Source organism: Amphiura filiformis, chromosome 1 (genome assembly GCF_039555335.1).
Source record: "Amphiura filiformis chromosome 1, Afil_fr2py, whole genome shotgun sequence".
Taxonomy (NCBI): Eukaryota; Metazoa; Echinodermata; class Ophiuroidea; order Amphilepidida; family Amphiuridae; genus Amphiura; species Amphiura filiformis.
In genome coordinates this window covers 50,958,801-50,978,952 of record NC_092628.1, presented here as the reverse complement: position 1 = coordinate 50,978,952, position 20,152 = coordinate 50,958,801, and the positions used below count along the sequence as shown (strand labels likewise).

Sequence of the window (20,152 nt, the reverse complement as noted above, 5' to 3'; positions counted from 1 at the left end):
TGTGTTGGTCAAAGTTCGCAAATAAAAATAATTTTCTTCATAGTTTGCATTTAAGTTCTGAGAATAAAACAGACATATTTCGTTTCTAAATTAATTGCAACATTATATTAGGAAACGTTTAAAAAAATTCTACCCGAAAACAAGAGAAAATTGAGGTTATCAATTCGGAAACTTTGACATAGAATAGAGTGCATTTTAAGCTTCTAATTTTTTTTTCTCGATTCGCGAATTTAAATTGCCCGAAAATGTGGCTTATTGGCGATTCACGAAATTAAGTTGACGCGAAATTAAAGTGTTTTACAGTATTTGTTCTTGTTACATTTATGCATGTGTGTGAAATTGCACAAAGAATTAAGGCATAAGAATTTCATTATTTCAGGTTTATGCCTCAGTAAAGATACTATGATGTTGGCAAAAAGAAAGCAATAAACAAAACTTGTTCTAAGGGCATATATATAGATCGCTCAAGTAGGGTCAGTCGGTCTGGCCTTATCAATCAAAATTCGTGCAATGTACATTGTATAATTATTTCTTACAGCAACAGGTACTCCAGCCACAGCAAGGAGTTATGCAACAGCAGGCTGGTGTCATAGGTCAACAGGGAGTGGCAGGTCAAGCCATTGTTCAACAACAGGTCGGAGGTCAAATGCCCGTGCAAGATGGCGGCTTGAATATGCAGCAAGGTAAGCAGTGGACACGCCCCATGCTACAAATTAACCTGTTCTTACAAACTAGAATATATAGTTATTTTATTTCATCAAAATGCAAACATTTGATGTAACATTTAAAAATGTGATTTTCCCCCTTTTATGGGCTTAACTTAGTTTGTGACTGGCTCTAGACCAATTATGTGTACTGCTTGGTTATGCATATTTATGAACTTGTTTATCAATGTGGTACAGAAGGAAATCAAGAAGTATTGGGGGGATATCCTTGAATAAAAGTGAAATGTTCCTTTAGCATCTATATATATAAAAAAAAAATGCACAAAATATGCTATGTTTGCTTCAGTTCACAATTGGTACAGAAATGTTCTTTTGGGTAAACAAAAAATGTGCACATAATGGTGTGGTAAAAAATCAAATGATCAGCCCTCATGAATATGCCAGAATTCACAGCATACAAAGCACTGTTGATGGATAGTCTGTATTAGTCTATGATTTCAAATATTCAAAGGTGGCATCTAATTATGTAATGCTATACATTTTTTACAGGTATGCAAGGAGGCATGGACCAGTTTCCAGGACAAGTTGTTCAACAGCAACAGCAGGGTATACCTCAGCAGGTATTAGACAGACAGCAACGTAGCCTGCAAGATGGGGTACAAGTTGATCCTGGGATGCAACAGCAGCTTGTTGGTATACCACAGCAGGGTATGGCTGATGGCGGACTATCACAAGGTGGTAATTTACAGCAACAGCAGAATCTGCAGTTAGTTAATCAGCAGCAGAATTTGCCACAACAGCAGATGGTTCCTATGCAGGGCAATAATTTTCAGCAACAAGGACAGGTACCTCTAAATCCAGATTCTGGGTTACAGCAAGGTAATCAAATGTTACAGCAGCAGCAGCAGCAGCAACTAAATCAAGGTGCCATTGTACAGCAGCAGCAACCAATTGATCAGCAAGTACCTATATTAGAAAAGAAGAGATTAGACCAGGATTTCAAACCTATCATACCTGTAGGAATAGACTCCAATGCTGCAAATAGACAGCTAAAAAATACAGATTCAAAACAAGATCATGATTTGAAACAGGAGAAAGTGCGTAACACAGATCTTGATAAAATGGAAAGGAAAAGAACTAAGCAGGATCAGGATGTAAATGATGATGATGATACATTATTACAAGGAGAGGCTAAGGACCTTAAACAAGATGAAGAGGAAGGCAAGGTTGTAGAAGTTGAAAAAAATGGTGAGAATTAATATGAGTGTGGCACATATTATAGTACTGATTCAGAAAACATTGTCACATCATTTGGTTAAATCTAGCCAAAGGGAATGTTTTATGAACTTAAGGGCAGTGTAATGGGAGCGAACATGGACCTTTTAGAACATCATTATTTCTGAATTGTATGTCAAAAGTATATAAAACTATACATTTTTGGAAAGGAAATTAGTCAAGGAATCCCATGGTGACGTCAGATTTGTTCAAAAATCTCGAGTTTTTGAAAAAATCACAAAAATTCACTTTTTTACCCCAATTTTTTTGTGACAACTTAGAAAAATATCCGTTGGGAGTAAAAAAAATTCAGTTAGCTTTTCATAAAGAAGAGACATGAACTTAGGGAAGGTTTTTTTATTTTTTTGAAATTCGTCTCTTTTTTCGAAATATTAAAAAAAACATGTGAAAAAAGCAATTTTGTCACTCTATTAAGCTAAAAATTGCACATAATAGTGTATATTTTTGTTTAAAACAAATATTTTGAAAAAATGAGAAAACCTTCCCTAGGCTTTAATGTACTCTAAATGATAGTGCAAAAAGTTTACCTTTTGCTTACATATTTTTCGAGTTATCTTGTCACAAAAATCGTGCAATATTGTCGAAAGTGAACTCTGAGAAATCGACGTTTTAGTAAAAAAATGTCAAAATTATGCACAAAACGTCCTTATATTTTAAAACGGTAAGACTTTCACGCTTGTAAAAGCGAGTGTATCTGGTGCATGGTCTAAATATGCATCTTTTTGCACCAATAAATCTATAATATCTGCTTTCAGTGCGCCAAAATTCAAAATAATTAAAAAATCTAAGTGGCATTTTGACTGCAAATTTTTGTTTTGTTTACACCACATTTGCTGGCGTGAACAACATACCGAATGCGCCTTTGACTGCGTTGGACATACGCAGAGAGTTGCGCCGGCGTCACGCTTACGCGAATCGCTGGCAGTAATCACAATATTTCGATTCGCAAGCATTTCTGACTCATTATTTTCCGCCAATTTACTAAGCTGTCTTGAGCCATGTGACTTGTGAGAGTTGAAAAGAGTGAAACAAATCAAGCAAAAATACGAGTAAATATTAGCAAGTTGTATTTTATCAGTTTTAAGTGAAAGAATACATCTTAGTGTTGATAAATATCAAGAAATCTAAAATTCGGGCGTGAACGAATGTGTCTTCCATTACTCTGGCCTTAAAAGCAAAATATAGTATACAAATATTGACTGTTATATACCTCATCTAAAGATTCCCGTCATCTGATTGGGTAAAAGCGTGGGCATAGTTCTGCGTGTGCATTGTTCCCAGTGTAAAATGATATTACGCATGCGTTAATGCTTTCGCGGATTGTAATGATCTGTGCCATTCACATTAAAACTATTAATTTCTCTTCCCAAAATCGATGCTTTAACCAAACAGATGACAAGAATCTTAAGATTTGGTATATAAAACAAATATTGACTGCTTTTTATTCGGGGCATGGTTAAAATTATAGGCCCACGGTGATCTCAAAACCATGACTATGTCCCTCGACTACGTCTCGGGCCATAGTCATGGTTTTGAGATCACCTTGGGCCTATAATTTTAACCATTCCCCTCATAGCAGTCAATATTTGTATACTATATCTTACATAATGTCTAGAATTCATGCTTAATCAGGGTCATCAGGTAAATTTATTGTGAATCCCAATTTACAAAGACCTGCAATATATTATATGCACCAAAAGGCCATCCTTAGCAGCCCTGTAATCCCATACAATCAAATTCATAAGGAACTTGTCTAATTATTTGTTTGGACACTTACAAAGGGTTGACCGTCTTTGTAAAATTGTTCCTGGAACAGGTTAAATATCAATATGCATAATACTAAGATGTTTTATGATACAGGCTTGCTTTGACATGATGATCACAAACCATTTTTGTCTATGGTCTGTCTCCTCTCGTTGAGAGTAAGTTGAGAGTAATGCTATGCTGGATTTTACAGTGGCAGATTTGAATTGCACGCTTTAACTTAATCCTGCAGGGCGTGTACACACATATAGAAAGGCGATTTGTCCATATGCTGGTGACGTAACCACTTAAACGCACTGATTTGAATCTGCCACTGCAAAATCCAACATGCCGTTACTCTCAACTTGAGACGAGTCACAAGACACACTATAGCTACTAGCTAGCAGGGCTGTCAACTTTTTGGAACTGCTTGGCGTGAGACAGAGGTGTACCGGGATTGCCGACTACAAATGTTCATTTTGACCCATGATATTTCAGCCACGGCACTCGAGAATCTGAAAAGGGGGGGGGGAAGGGGTGTAGGGACAACAAATTATTTTGATGATGCGTGAGATTGTACTAATTTTCCAGCTTTTTGCGTGAGGTTTACTGCCTAGGCGTGAGATTATACTACCTTGGCGTGAGACCGTGAGAAAGTGACCCAATGCGTGAGACTCACGGCCAATGCGTGAGAGTTGACAGCCCTGCTTTGTTATAAGCAAATTAGGTTCATTTCCTAATTATTGCTAATGTTAAAATGTTCTTCTTATTTACAGAGGATGAACACCAAGTACTAGTAGATGACAAAGAAGACCAGAACATGGAGTTGGCTAATTCACTAGACCAGCAGCTTAACAATCAGTTCAAACAAGTAGGCGTCATTGCAAAGCAAGGGAAGACAAAAACACATGATGATGTCAAGACAAATACAAGAAACAAGGAGGTATGGGATCCATAGAGTGTGCATGGACCCTAACCCTAACCTTTCACTAATACTACTAATTCAGGCAGGCTTGTTTGAAAGGCTTTGGAGCAGTGTCGGTCCCAAGAGTATTGTGGGTAATATGACTACTTCCCGTCAGAAATCATCATCTGTGAAGTTTGTCCATATAGATTCACAAATATATTCATCAGAATTGTCAGTGAAATATATAGCTCAAAATTCTGAAGAAATAGTTCTCTTCATCTCAGTTGAGTATTTTGATTCCCCCGTTTCTTATCCAGATGGCGTACTTAATATGACAACTAAGACAAGGGGAACTATTTCCTTGCGCATATTTATGACCAAGTCCTAAACCAAACAGTGCCATCAATGTCAGCTCCCTTGTCCGGATTTTTCACTTATCCAGCCAAGGCTTAGTCCTATTATGGCTGGATAAGAGAGGTTGGACTGGATTAAATTTGGATTTGAAGAATTTTGATATAAAATTGGATGGTTTGAATCCAATACACAAATTTATTGGTCGAGCTATGAGTTTTAAAATATTGGACAAGTCGAGTCCAATATTTTTAAACTCATAGCGAGACAAATAAATTTTGTATTGGGTGAAAAAACCATCCAATTTTATCATTATTATGTTTTCAGAATCTTTTTGGTCAAAAACATGACTTTTGGTAAAAAATGTGATTTTTGGTCAAAAATGTGATTTTTTTTGGTCAAAAATGAGTTTTGGTCAAAAAATTGTAGAAAACAATTTTTTGGGAAAAAGTGAGCCTATCCAACACAGTCCAAGTTTTGCGAGTCCAAGTGTTGATTATATTGGACTCTTCAACTCTGTACAAAGTATAGGAAGGAAGATTCTGAGAACATAATAATGAACTATATTGTCCCTGTAGAGTTTGTGTGTACAATTTCAATCGTTTGGTGCGTGATCCAAAGTTTACACAGGAATTGAATACAGACATGCTGTTTTGATATTTGTATTTTTGAATCGTAGGAGCACACACCCCTGGGAATAAGCTTAAGGGGGTACTACACCCCTGTCCAATTTTGTGCCTATTTTTGCATTTTTCACCAAAATTATGGCGCACTGGTGACAAGTAAGATGTGTATATTATAGGGGCAAGGACTACAACTACTGCACTGGAAATTTTATTTCAGCACAGACAACAGTTGTGGAGTTACAGTCAAAAATGAGGGAAAACCAATATTTGATCAATAAATCAATAATTACTTGCCTTGAGTTGCTGAATTGTCAGTGCAGTAGTTGTAGTCCTTGCCCCTATAATATGCATGTCTTACTTGTCACCAATGCGCTATATAATTGTTGAGAAAAATGCAAAAATAGGCACAAAATTGACCAGGGGTGTAGTACCCCCTTAATGGCTGGCGATTTGCAACTGGAAGTGGCCATATTACTCGTAATTCTCATGAGACATGCCAGGTTCTGGTGTGAAATGTTATCTGCAATCCTTTGCATCCAGATTAATAAGTAATCTGCCTTTGGTATCATATGATGATGGCCTTCAAGCATAGCCTGCAAAATGTCTTTACTATCTCCTTGTATTTGATTTGTTTTTGTTTTCATTGTGCTTGATTTGTTTTTGTTTTCCTGTGTGATTTTGTAGCGCAGTGTGTTTATTTGCATTCTAAACTGGAATGACCAATTTTTCTCGTATTACAGTTTGTTCAGCTTATAATTGGCCAACATTATTAGTTTTTCATTACTGCAGGTGTCAATGAAATTTTAGCTTGTGTAAATTCACTTAAAAGCCCATTCAGTGATTTGCTCATCCGAACGATCGTAAAAATCATCAAAATTCAGCTTTTGGTACCTTTGTCATTGTCATAAATATGTAAACGTAGCCTGCTAGTGGTTCAGCCGAAAGCCGTGTATTTAAGACAAAAATAAGGAATTTACATGAATCTGTAATTTAGATACTGACAGTATCTAAATTAGCTACATTATATTCAAATGGGGCTTCAACTTCGTTAATACTGCTGTTTTCTTTGTTTTTTGACAAATATTTCAAAAATACCAAATGACAATTTGAATGACTTATCCTTCATTTTTAAGCAATTTATAAACAATTTTATTTTTTTCACTCTTTTGCTGGGATCACTGAATGGGTCTTTAAGTTTGAACAGGCATATTTCTTGCAAAACTGTACCAACTCAAAAGAAAATTGAAGTTTCCCCGGGCAATCAAGCTGGCAACCTGGCACATATTGCCTTAATTGTAATAGAAAGCTATTGATATGAAAGAGAATAGTTTATTCCCACTTACCAGTTCTTGTGTTTTTCTTGTTTATTCTAGGATATGAAATGAAAAACATTGCTGTGATTGAGCACAAGATGATGTGATGGTAAATTCTGGGTGCTACTAATGTATGATGCAACTATGGCAGAAAATTGCCAACAATGATTGAGGATTTACACTCTTTGCCGAATCCATCCATGGAAGATGTACATGCTGACTTTGTCAAGAAACAAACATTACTCGGTGGTTTCAGTACACATTTTGGCAAGTGCTTTCTGCAGTCTTTGCCTGTGACTTTGAATAGCAATCTGCAATTGGAGCACAATTGGTAATGGTGCCCTGTGGATGGGCCATTGCCATTGGATTAACACATAATCAACTATAACTGGAGTTGGAAGGGAGCTTGTATGTTACCATTCATTGACTCCATGATTATCTGCAAGCTTAAACTTTATACCAGGTATTTTCTTGGTATCATTTGTATGAGAATGCTATTCCTACATTGTGTGTGACCCCTGAAAGAATGTCATGTATTCATCAATATGATAGTATGTAGCATGCATTCTTCTCAGACCTGTCTGTCTTTATTTCAAAGAAGCTTTTTAGCACATTTCTGCTATTTCCAAAATGTTGCCAGTATTAATAACCAGAACATAAGGATGTTCTGGTTATTAATACTGGTTTCTCCTTTAAGGGGTGGGGCATGAACGTTTGGACAGTATTTATTGTGGGACATTAGAGCACATCAGACATATCGAATTGCATTCTGAATACGAAGAATGTCCTTCTGATATCAAATATTGGTTTTTGAAATTGCAATGTAATACACATTTTATGGCAAATCATTAAAAATTGATATTTTGATATTAAACAGTACTGAAGTAAACTTTATAAATCTGATGATTTATACTTAAAGTGTATGTAGGTGGGATGAAAAGCCGACGATCAATTGAAAATTTTGACCTTTCAGTATTGAAGATATGGATTTTGTTCCCCAAAACACCAAAAAAAAATTAGGCCAAAAATGTGAAAAATAAAATTTGTATTATATCGTAAATTTCAAAAAATGAAAATTATTTGATATCAGAAAACATTCTTCGTATTCAGAATGCAATTCAATATGTCTTATGTGCTCTCATGTTGCACAAAAAATACTGTCGAAACGCTTAAAACGCTCATTCCAGATCCCTTAAGAGAGTATATGGGGTAACTGTAACATTCAAAGAGCTGTGGTAATGCAACATTACAAAATCAATGTTGAATTAAAATATTAACTTATCCACTGTTTTGAGTCGAATTTGTAATAGATAAGAATTAGCGGCCAATCTGCCGGCCATAGTCATGACATCTTTCAGCATATTAAGATGATCCTGTACAAAAGTGTAGGCAAAGGCGCATTTTCTAGAAATTAATCTGGATTTGTTGACAACACTGACTGCTTCTGTGAGATTTTGGCCCGAAATTATGCTCCAGGAGCAGATGCTCCAGGAGCATGCTCCTGGAGCATGAATAATCTGGAGTACTATTCTAAGTCCAACATGTTCCAGGAGCAAGTTTTGAATGTACACTGCTCCAGGATCATATTTGTTATATGCTCACTGACTGGCATCTTATCAACTTACTTTTATTTTGTAACAAAAAGTTAACAATATACGAGGGGGTATCCAAAAGTTTTTGACATCAACCAGAAGAAAAAGAGCTATATTGATGAAATTTTGTCAGTGTAATCACTGGTCCTTATGTACATTATGGTCCAATAATGGTCTCATTAGTATGTTTACTTTCTTTACAGGTGGCGCTAGATGGGCAGTAGGCGCATCTCAAAATACAATTCTAGACCCTGGGGCTTGGAACCAGCTTTTTGCGGCTTGTAAAAAAAAGTAGACATATTTGTAAAATGACATCAATGAGTACAGGAGTCAACTGCTTGTTTTAATTTTGACACATTTGTCTTTATTTAGGATATACAGGGGTGAACACAACTGGTACTTTAATTATTTTGCTTACTGTATGTCACTGGTAGAAATTTGATAATAATTTAAAATTTGTTCAACATGTGCAAAACTTGGGCAATACCTTGATATACTGTTTCTTGAGTATTCTAATCAATAGAGTAAATATTATATGGATAAGGGTTAATCATTGGTTGTAATTAGGCCTAAAAAAAGTTTGTTTGATTGGCGTAACCAGACCTACCCTAAAATTAGACCCGACCCTAACTTTTTTTATTTATTTTTTGCAAATTTTTTTTTAGGCCTTAGCATATTGTAACCCGCTCTGACAAAACCAGGAACAAGTCGCATTTTTGACATTTCATGATTTGAATAAGAATGAAAGCACTAGACAGTAAGCTATAAAATGATACCAAAATTATATAAATAACATCAATACTTTTCAAGATATGGATAATTTTGTAAATGACACCTTGGAAAGTCCATTTAGGCACACAGTCAAATACCATGAAATTAAGAATTCTAAAATTTGATTGTTTGTACGGGAATGTCATCTTTAAAGGCCTATAAACTCAAAAGCATGTCTGGCGACTTGTTCTGGGTTTGTTGGAGCTGGTTACATATTTATGATACAGCATACAAAGGAAAGGGAGTCACTGTGGATTTATATAAAAAGTTATTTTAAGCACTTAAGGGTGGTCTTAACCCTGGAATTATGGAAACTTTCGGGCTTCATAACTGCTAAATTATTAGTCTAAAGAATATAAAAGTATACATTTTTAGACTGAAAATGACTTGCTGAATTCATCTGTGAGGTCCAATTTGGGCCAAAATTCTCATTTTGGAGAAAATCCCAAAAAGCGGGTTTTTGGCCCAAATTTTTAGTAACGTAACAAAAAATTGTTTGGCCAAAAAAATTTTTATTAATTTTAAAAACTAGATAAAAATATCTAGGGAGCGTTTTTTATTTTTTTGAATTTTGACCAACTTTGAGAAATAAGAAAAAAAAATGGTCAAAAAATGCAAAATTTTCCAAAAAATCATAAAAAAGCCTGATTTGCGCCCAAATTTCAAATTTTTTTGGTGAAGTGGTTCAAAATTCAAAAAAATGAAAAAACGCTCCTAGATATTTTTATCTAGTTTTAAAATCAATAAAAATTTTTTTGGCCAAACAATTTTTTGTTACGTTACTGACAAAAAATTTGGGCCAAAAAACCGTTTTTAGGATTTTCTCCAAAATGAGCATTTTGGCCCAAATTGGGCCTCACAGATGAATTCATCAAGTCATTTCCATTCTAAAATGTATACTTTTATATTCTTTAGACTAATAATTAAGCAGTTATGAGGCCCGAAAGTTTTCATAATTCCAGGGTTCAGACCAACCTTAATTTTTACAAACTTACATAAAGCTCATTTTGGGTCACAATTGAAAGTAGTGTAATTTATGTACATGATTAGGACGATGAGATATTAGACTCAAAATATTAATTGCACTTGCACTGGGTTTTTTTTTCACCATCAACAGTTAGTGTTCATTCTAAGATAAATATCAGAAATACAAACATACTTTTGCTTTTGTTTTTATAATTGTGGGGAATGCCACCTTATTATGTATGAACTTTCTTAAGTTTATAATTCTCGGGTTTTATATCTTAAATAAATATAAGATACCAGCATGATAATTAATCGTGTTGGTAGACTTCGTAATTAATTACTTAAACCTATGATCACAACACAAAATTGAAAGATCATTAAAAACCTGATTCCTTGAACACGTCCGATTTCAACCTCGCTTGGAAGTCTCCCAGCACATCCACACTGATTCCCCCAGCCATCAAGTTGATTTGGACAAAGTTGGAATCCTTGCCCGGGACGCAAGATACTTCAGAGAGTCAACCAACCATCGTTCAAATGCGACAGGGGCCAATTTAAGTTACCAGGGGTCAAGTGTCAAAAAGTTCACTGATCTCAGTTTCCTGATGAAGGTCAAAGTTGTGACCAAAAATTTGAGGTTTGTCTTTATTTTGTGTTGAGATCATAGGTTTTAATCATTTAAAATGATTAAATTTAAAGGTGTAGTAACGGTATAGATTTTGAAAGTTATAATCACATATAGAGGCACTGTTATTTATTTCCAATTGCAGCTGTTGCACTCCAATATTACAAATAATGTAATTTGATTTGGTTAATGCATTAAAATCATGTGGCAGTTAAGCTATTGTTGATTCAGGATATTATAATGGTAATCATATATAAACAATAAAGGGGCATCAAAAAGTGGGTTCTAAGTGATATTGGCACAGATTGTTGGGTCACCTTTTTGATATTATGCCCTAAAAAGGCATAACCACATGGTTAGCCAAGGTCTTAACTTCATTGTAAGCATCACAACATTTATATATCCTAAACCCTAATTGTGATAATGCTTATATAAATGTAAGGATTTAAGATGTGGCATGTGTAAAGAGGAGGTCGGAAAAAATGTTTGTGGCACATCAAAGGTAGGGGAAAAATATATTTTGGCAGACAATTTTGAGAATCCCCTCTGGTACACACAATTATTGCACAGTCCCTTAGGCCTAAAAAAAAGTTTGTTTCCTGTAGCGCAAGTGCATTTCGTTTTTGACGGCTTTTTTGCACATTTAGATTTTTTTTTTCACTTTTGAAAAAAAAAAAAAAAAAAAACGGAAAAAATCGCAAAAAATAATATAAAACACTACTGGAGTAAGCATTTACACATAACACAACAAACAAGCTTAGTGAAAAACTACTGGAGAAAACATCACACATTTTTTTAATACTTTTTTAATCTGCAGGTTGAAAGGGGATCATAAATTTTCTTGAATATGAAGAAATATGATTTTTTGTGTGTGTCGGAGAGACCCACTGTAAATTTCCATTCCAATTTCAATGAATTTGCAGCAAAAAAGGTATTTTTTTTTTCATTTTAAGTCATGGATTATAAAATAAAATAAAAATAAAAAAACGCATTTCGCATTTGACCTGCTACAGGAAACAAACATGGGTTTTTTTTGGCCTTAGAAGTACTGTATATAAAATGTTGTTGCAGTGTTGTTGTATGATGCATTATTTTATGTGCTTGTTCCAGATGTTCACTTATGTTTCATTGTTTTCTTGGTGAACAACTCATAAGTTTGATGATGTCTGTAAACGAAAGGTGCTTTCGTTAGAAGGCTGACCCCCTCTCTCCCTCCCTCCCTCTTTGTGATGTTAGTGTGAAATATTGAGAATTCCAACCTCCAAAGATCAACTTTGATATTGTAGCTAGTTTTTTACAAATGTAATCACACTTTTTGACCCCTACCTGTAACGTCATTAAACTTTTGGCTTGTTCCCTTACAAGTATATAAACATCTCAAAAAAAGTACCTAACCCCCCTTAAACAATGGCCATTATTCAAAAGGGGGCTATTGTATTGCAAATCTGAAAAATGCGTTGGAAGCAGAATTTATTTCTGCATATTTTGACACCTCATTTGATACGATAGCCCAGAAAACATTAAAACACCGGTCATTTTAATGTAGTGAGGTCCAGATTTGAAAGTTGCACTTACATACAAATGTGTACAATACAAAAACACTCAGATATCATTACACAGATTTTCTTCCGTTACACTGAATGCAAAATCAATAGAATTCACTGCAACTTTCAGATCTTGGGCTACATTGATTGAAATGTACGCTGTGACGTCAATATTTAGTCAATTGCTACATATGAGGTGTCACAATGTGCAGAAATAAATTCCGCTTCCAATGCATTTTACAGATTTGCAATACAATCACCCGTTTTTGAATAATGGTCATTATTTAAGGGGGGTCAATTACTTTTTTTGATATGTTTAGTTGTAAATTTGCTTCATCTAAGTGTATAATTTTAAGAAGTTGGGAATATCAGCATTTTGTAATTATCATTTAAAAGAAAATATATTGCTGTTGTGTCGCTTTCCATTTCATGAATGATAACAAATATAAACATAAAATCAGTTTATAAACATAATTGTAATTGAATTGAAAGACACAGTGCACATTTTTTAAATTTTATCTTGGTAAATTTTGTCTAAATACTTCATATTTCATGGTATGTAAATATAAATATAGATATTTCTTATATTTTGATATGACTTCCTTTTGTTAGCTAGAAAGTTACTTACGGTGTTAAAACATTAGGTTTTACTGCCTGAACAGAATTGATCATGTCTCACCTCCTTTTTCAACCAAATCGACGGTAATCACTCTTGTAGTGAGGGATCAACATTTAACAACAAATTGCTTCAGGCAAAAATCACTTCATGGTAACTAAACATCACAAAAGGTCATTTTTATGTAACTCATTGACCTATTTGTGTGGTAAACCACCTCTAGCTATAATGACAGTCTGGTGATCTGTCAACTCATTGATTGACAGATACCAACCTGAGGAAGGCATTCAATTTTTGATCAATTCTCTTCAGGTAGTGAAACCTAATGAACCTTTCAAATGAATATTGCCATGTTGATGGGTTTTTACTATTTGATTGATTGATAAATAAATAAAATAAATAAACCATTCATAAGACGTGCTGACTTCCAATCATAACTATTTGTGTGTGAAATTGATAAATAATATGACATAATTGCTTTTTGTCCCCTGTACGATCCTGTGCCATTTTCGGGGGTGGGGGAGGTCTGTTTGATACAGTGTTGCCAGTCTTCAGGAAATTTCCTGATTTCAGGAAATTTTACTCTGATGATCCTTACAAATGTATAGGCAAAGCACATTTTTCAGGAATTGTTTTGCCATTTCATGATTTTTTGACAACACTGACTGGCATTTCTTTTGATAGTTGTGGTCTTCAAATACTGTCTGACAGACATAATTATGGTCAAAGTTTGCCTTTTAACAAAAATGGCTTTAAACCTAAACTCTTGATTCTTTGTCTCACTCCATGCACTTCCTTTACCAATTTTAACAAGTCCAAATCGGTCACAAAGCCTCACCGACCTGATCTGGTCATACTTTTTTTTTTTTATCCCACAATCATATTTTTTATCTCATAAGGTGACCAAAGGTTACACACTGCCTTTCAAACAGTTTGAATGTGAAATTACAAAATTTGCCCTCACACAACCAACAAGACCAAGGGAAAACTAGCTGCCCAGTCACTTAACCAAAACGCTTGTTTCTCAGTCTTCCCACATACCCTTCCTTAACCAATTGTAGTAAGTCCAAATCTGTTGCAATTCTCCTTTCATCGTAATCCTCATCAACATTCTGTGTAATTCCTTGATATAGCACTCTTCGTGGTCTGGAACCTCCCAAGTTCATCTCATAACCTTGTAGACGGCAACCTCCGCATCCCAGCATAGCGTCTTTACCCAGTGTCCTTTCATGCAGCCAACGTTGTGTCGTCCTCTCTTGTTTACCTTCACGAGAAACAATTCTAGGATGTACTTCGTGATCGGCATCAAGATGTCGCCTTTCGTCTAATGAGTGCATTTTAGCTACGGTGTGGAGTCTTGTAGATCTGAGAATCTCCTCTTGCTTACGTAAGAGTGCTTCCTTCCTCAGCTCCACTGTCTGTGCAGACGTTGCTATGGAAGAATTGGCGGGAACAGGAAAAAGGAAATAAAACGTGTTGGTTATACATAGCCGCTTTCACCAAACGTTTGACAAACATTCAGCGATCACGGCTCCTTATCCGTTTATAAACCGTTTGACTATACACGTTTGACAAACATTTGCACCAACGTTTGGCGAAAACAACTGTAAAGAAACCTGAAAGAAATAGGGGGACGAGTAAGATCACTGACAGGAAGTATAAGACAAATGCAAATCAAATATAAGCTAGGCCCCCAATATATAAATTTAGTTTCTGCCGTAACTTGCGACTGTCTGTCAGCTACACATTTGAAGCATTATTGGTGTGTGGTGGTGGGTTTAAAAAAAAATTATGGGTGTTCACACGTAGGGGTGGTGGGGTCGTTAAGTGGACCTGTAAGTCATCCGCTGTCCATTGCATATCTACCTAATGAATATATTTCTTATAAATAACTCACCAATAGTGTCCTTTATGCGACGCCATTCTGGCCAGTCCTTAATCGATGGTGGTGGCAACTCGGGTTTGGTCAAATCTGACCACTGTACAGGACATTCTGTCTCTTTCATCCTGAGAGTTTCCCCTACATCTTGTACCTATAATATGAAGACCCAAAAACGTAAAGCAGCTTGCTTATGGTATTTAGATAAAATAATCAATATAAGCAGGCCCCATTGTTTCCTGAGAGTTCCTCTTAGCGACTGCACCAATAATGAGATTACAGAATGCTTCAAACTGCGTCAAAGACGTAATCAGATGACGTTATAGTTCAGTCCACATTCCAGGACCTTAGCTTGAGGCAATACATGTATTTGATCACGGTCAAATAATTAAATGAGTTATACTGCTCGCCCTATCTGCAGAACTGATGAGATTTGACCAAAGCTAGATATTCCATACCTCCTTGGATAAGTATATTTGACCAACATCATGTAACTGATTCACCATTTCAATCATAATATTTCCCTGGTGATTTGACAATACGATCATCTCAGGGACAGATAACGAATTGTTATGGGAGTACAATTAAGCTGCGTGTTTACTTTTTAAGGGGAGCAGTAACGTAAAGCACACGTGCCCACTTACCACTTTCGTCAACCCAGAAGGAACACCTTTACGTGGAGGATAGGTATTGGCCCTAATTAGCCCATCTTCCTTGTCAGCTTCCTTGTCAGCTTTCTCGGTGGCACGTTTGGCGATCACTTTCTCTCTTACACTCTCAGGATACCATGATGGTATTGCGTCTGAATCAAATCTTGAGAAATCTGGATACAGTTGATCGATTGCTTCCACGGCATTTTTAGGTTTCTTTTTACCTTTCTTCTTCTTCTTAGGTCTGATTACTTGGGGTTTCACGTAGGTCTCCTCTTGTGAGTATTCCGCGTAATTGATATCCATCAGTCCCATTTTCTTACGCGTTTCATTCAGACTGTTAAAACTACGTTCCGTGCAACGTCTTTGTATCGACGCACGTTTGTTGACCTCTTCTATAATCCCCAGTTTCGTCTCATCCGACGTTTCTCGCAGCACCTCAAAATTAATATCAGGTGACTTTGAGGTTATCTCCCCGGCATAGGCTAGCAGATATTGGTTATACTCTTCCATCGTTATTCCTAGAGCTTTGGAAGGCTCCTCCTCAGCAGGATCCGTGTTATCTTCCTTAGTGTGTCGTGCCTTGGTGTTCATGGTCATATCATCAAACTCTTGCTCAAGACGTTCCTTTTCTCTTGGGTTTAAATAAACCAGGTTGTCATTTTTGGCAATCTCTTTACAGGGTCACAACCCGGTGTCATCACATTGTTAATGAAGTCCGCGTAACTCCCGTCAAAACCGAATAATGAGGAGGTGTAATAGTATCCATGGTGCAATACATCGGTTGCAGAATCAACTGCACGGTCCACCACTTCTTCCATGAAGGTATGCGCAGAATTAACCAAAGGATCCCAAATTTTTTGTCGAATGTAAGATTTTAGCCATCGATTAGTCATGTCGTAATAGCTAGGTTTATATCTTCGAAAAAACATTGACCTTGTACCTATGAGGCTTTTATACGCTTCCCTGGTACGAGTCATATGAAATATATAGGGTGGAGGAAATTGTAGGTGAAATGAAATGCGTACGGGAGACTTTCCCGTTTTAGATTTCTCTTTGTGTTTGGTCTTGGACTTTGTGTCTTTCTCATGCCTCTGGGCTTTGAAAGCTTTCTGTTTAGGATGAATATCGGCTTGTTCATGTTGGATAGTTTCAGCCAAATGCAAGTTAATTTTGAGTTTCTCTTTCTTGGAAATGGGCTCAGGATATGCGGCGTTTTGAAAAATCGTATCCGAGTTTACTGGCAAATCTGGTACAGGTGCTTTAATATTCACACATCTTCCACTTTTCTTTGACTTCTTCGAAGTTTTCAAGTTTGTTGACTGAATGTTTTTAACATTCGATACTGTCTCACGAGGCTCCTTTCTCGGTTGTGAAGTGAATATGCCATCACCACACGTTATTTCACTTTCTTCTTCGCTGATCTCGGTACTGATAATCCTCCCATTGTCTACCAGACGAAATCCAGGAGTACAAACATGCCGTTCTATACGCTCAGACTCCTCAAAAGATTTCTCGCAATTTTTCTTTGATGTTCGAAACCCAACTTGTTGAGCACCATTCTTGCCATTTTCTGATGCAGCATCTGTTGCGTTCTTAACCTGCACCTGTGCCTCTTTTATTCTGGTCTCTTCTCTTTCTTGGCGTCGACGTTGTCTTTTATCTGTTGGGGGGAACACCACCGGGGGAACGACGGATTTTTGAACACTACCTATGTTAGTTCGTTTCTTGTACCGATCCTTGACTCTCTGAATTATACCGAGAATGGTTTTAGTATCGTTTGTCGTTACGGTCTTCTGACTTGGTGGAGTTTTCATGCTGGTACGCGGGACTTTCGTTAGAGCTTGTGGTGTACCATCATCAGAACTACTCTCGTTGCTCTCACTGATACGATTCATGGCTACGTTACTGTCACTCGTTGCATATCGAACTGAACCTTTGTAACTGTAATAAGCTACTTCCTTAGAGGCAGTTTTGGGCAACCTTATTCCATTCCTAAATCGTGGGTAAATAGTGGGAACTGAAGTTGTAGCAGGTGTCGTTGGTTGCAATAAGCTATTCCGTGCGTATCCATTATCTGCCAAAGATTGATTTATTGGTGATATTCGTCTGTATGACGTGAATGCTGAGTTTGGAAATACAGGTTCAGTCATATCGTTGGCACTCTCATCCGAGGAAATTCCCGAGGTTGATGACAAAGAAGTCGACGCAGACGTTTCCTCATCAGAGGTTGTCGTTTGGGAATGACGTTGCACATTAGCATGTCTGTAACGTGGGATTCTTCGTCGTCGACTGGTATCTCTAGGTTCAGTGGGTGGACTTGGCATGAAAGTTTCTCGTGATGACGACGATGTAACACTCAGGGTCTCTGGTGACGTCCGAATTGGCAACATGGGTCCGGGTCCACCTATCCATGAAGGAACTCCGACGAACATACGTACGGGCATTCGAAGACGACTGTTTCTTCTGCGTTCAACGTGTTCAATCGGTTCTAGGCGGAGTGGTGGACGCGGAAGAGGTCGATTAGATGACACTCTGTTTACGGCTGAACTTTGTTCATGATCCGAAACCATTATGGTATCTGTAAAAGATGCATAGAATTCATATGGTTTGTTTCATGCCGCGACTCATTTAGATATAATATGCTCTAATTTCAACCATGAGTATATTTTCCAGAAAATTAATTAGAAATTACAACTATAATAGGCCTACAAGCCAGGATGACAATTTCCGGGATTTTACCCACAATGAAACCCTAGATATAGGAAGGCCCGTATTTTAAGTAGGCCTACAACTGTGGCTGCTTTCAATTTTTGTTGGTGGTAAACTATTAAAACTCACGTCACAAGCGAATGATTTTGAACAGTTAGACGATTTGTTAACCACTAACGCGATTGATGGGGAGTTGGGGCACTCAAACTTTAAACTTAAGATGAAGCCCCGCTTTTGGTCCAAGTTGCTTAGGGAATTGGTCATGGTTAAAATGTATTCATGTAAATTCTGTTCTGTCTGTCATCAAAGTAACAGGTGTAAGTCAGTTCTTCTGTGGAGAACTGGCCAAGCGGGGCTTCCTGTTTAACGTATTTCCGTCCTCCTGCAGGAATTCGCGGTTACAAGCTTTTCGGTTAAGGTTACAGGTCGATGGTCGAAAGGGTGATTAGTTCGAAAACCATAAGTGTCGTTATAAACTAATAGTAGGCCTACTATCCAAAACTACATCACTCGTCCTCATTTCTCAATCATATGGTACCACGGGGCAATATGCATGATAATGATCATGAACATGATGAATGGTTGTGGAATCAAACAAGAATTAAAACTAGAACCTAACGGTAACACTATCCCTCATCCTAACACTGACCTAAATTGTAATGTTATCCCAAACATACAATGCTCTAAACCCTTACTTTAACCCTTTTGGGAATGGGTTTGGGAATGACTCTTCGGACAATCGAGCTATTCCCGAAATATACACCTATTTCTTTTCTTTCCATCTTTTCTTTCTTCATTTCCCCCCTTTCCAAATTACCTAAACAATAAGGGGTCAATCATATTTCTAGTGCATATACTTTTGAAGTTACAGACAAAAATAGTGTTCACCATTTGTATCCCATTTTCTTGCAACGGGCATGACGGGTGCATGGCAAGTTGCCGCACCGCACACATCCCGGAAATCACACTCACATGCACTGCTATTATAGACCTATAGCAAAGAAACATAACAGCCCTACTCACCGTTTGGATTACTTTATAGGCCCTAAGTTCTTATGAAAGCTTGATCTTCTCGGCTGACTCAAGTCAAGTAAGCCAGTATATTCAACGTACTTATCTGACTTTGGTCAGGTTTGTGTGTACTGCAGTCACATTAGTAACGCGTTGTGTAATGAATGGGCGTGTAACGCGCGTATTTGTTGCAACGCGAGTGTTTAGCAGCGCGCATCACAAAGCCTACACGCGAGTTTAGCAGCGCGCATCACAAAGCCTACACGCGAGTTTAGCTGCGCGCATCACAAAGCCTACATCTTTCGCATGGTCTTGTAAAGTAAATACGTGCATGCGTGGGGGAAATCTTGCTCGAATATTTCTTGTCTTCCTTCATTTCGTTTCATATATCTACCTTTTTTCTGTCTAGAAACTAGTGTTGTTTTATCTGACACGGGTGTAAGGTTAAATATCACTATAATTAAAGACCCATTCAGTGATCCCAGCGAAAGTGTCAAAAAATTAAAATTGTGTATAAATTGCGTAAAAGTGACGGATAAGTCATTCAAATTGTCATTTGGTATGTTTTAAATGAAAAATTGAAAATGAAAAAACAAAGAAAACAGCAGTAGGCCTATTGACAAAGTTGAAACCCCATTCAAATATATTTATTAATACATTTATATAGGCCCTACTGTCAGTATATAAATTACAGATTCGTGTAAAATTTTGTCTTAAATACACGGCTTTCGGCTGAACCAATAGCAGGCTATGTTGGCACATCTATGACAATGACATTCGATGGTCCTTCATCAGGAGTTTGCTGGTGGTCCTATTTTATTGTAACCTCTTTGAAGAACTTGTCTATTCCTGGTTTTATATGTTAGTTGTGTGGGTACTTGGTTG

General features: G+C 36.8%; 1 protein-coding gene across 8 annotated transcripts in view; it reads left to right on the top strand.

Annotated features, from left to right (window-relative positions):
- LOC140148436 (uncharacterized) overlaps nucleotides 1-7,499 on the top strand; it is a 47,702-nt gene extending 40,203 nt beyond the window's left edge. For 7 of the 8 annotated variants that reach the window (XM_072170387.1, XM_072170395.1, XM_072170440.1 and 4 more), the window contains 4 exons: nucleotides 539-683; nucleotides 1,215-1,913; nucleotides 4,481-4,647; nucleotides 6,962-7,499. In XM_072170387.1, the coding sequence (XP_072026488.1) occupies nucleotides 539-683; nucleotides 1,215-1,913; nucleotides 4,481-4,647; nucleotides 6,962-6,973 (1,023 nt within the window). In that variant the 3' untranslated portion in view covers nucleotides 6,974-7,499. The remainder of the gene's footprint in view (nucleotides 1-538; nucleotides 684-1,214; nucleotides 1,914-4,480; nucleotides 4,648-6,961) is intronic. The other variant, XM_072170420.1, reaches the window with a different exon arrangement.
- Nucleotides 7,500-20,152: the final 12,653 nt, after the last annotated feature.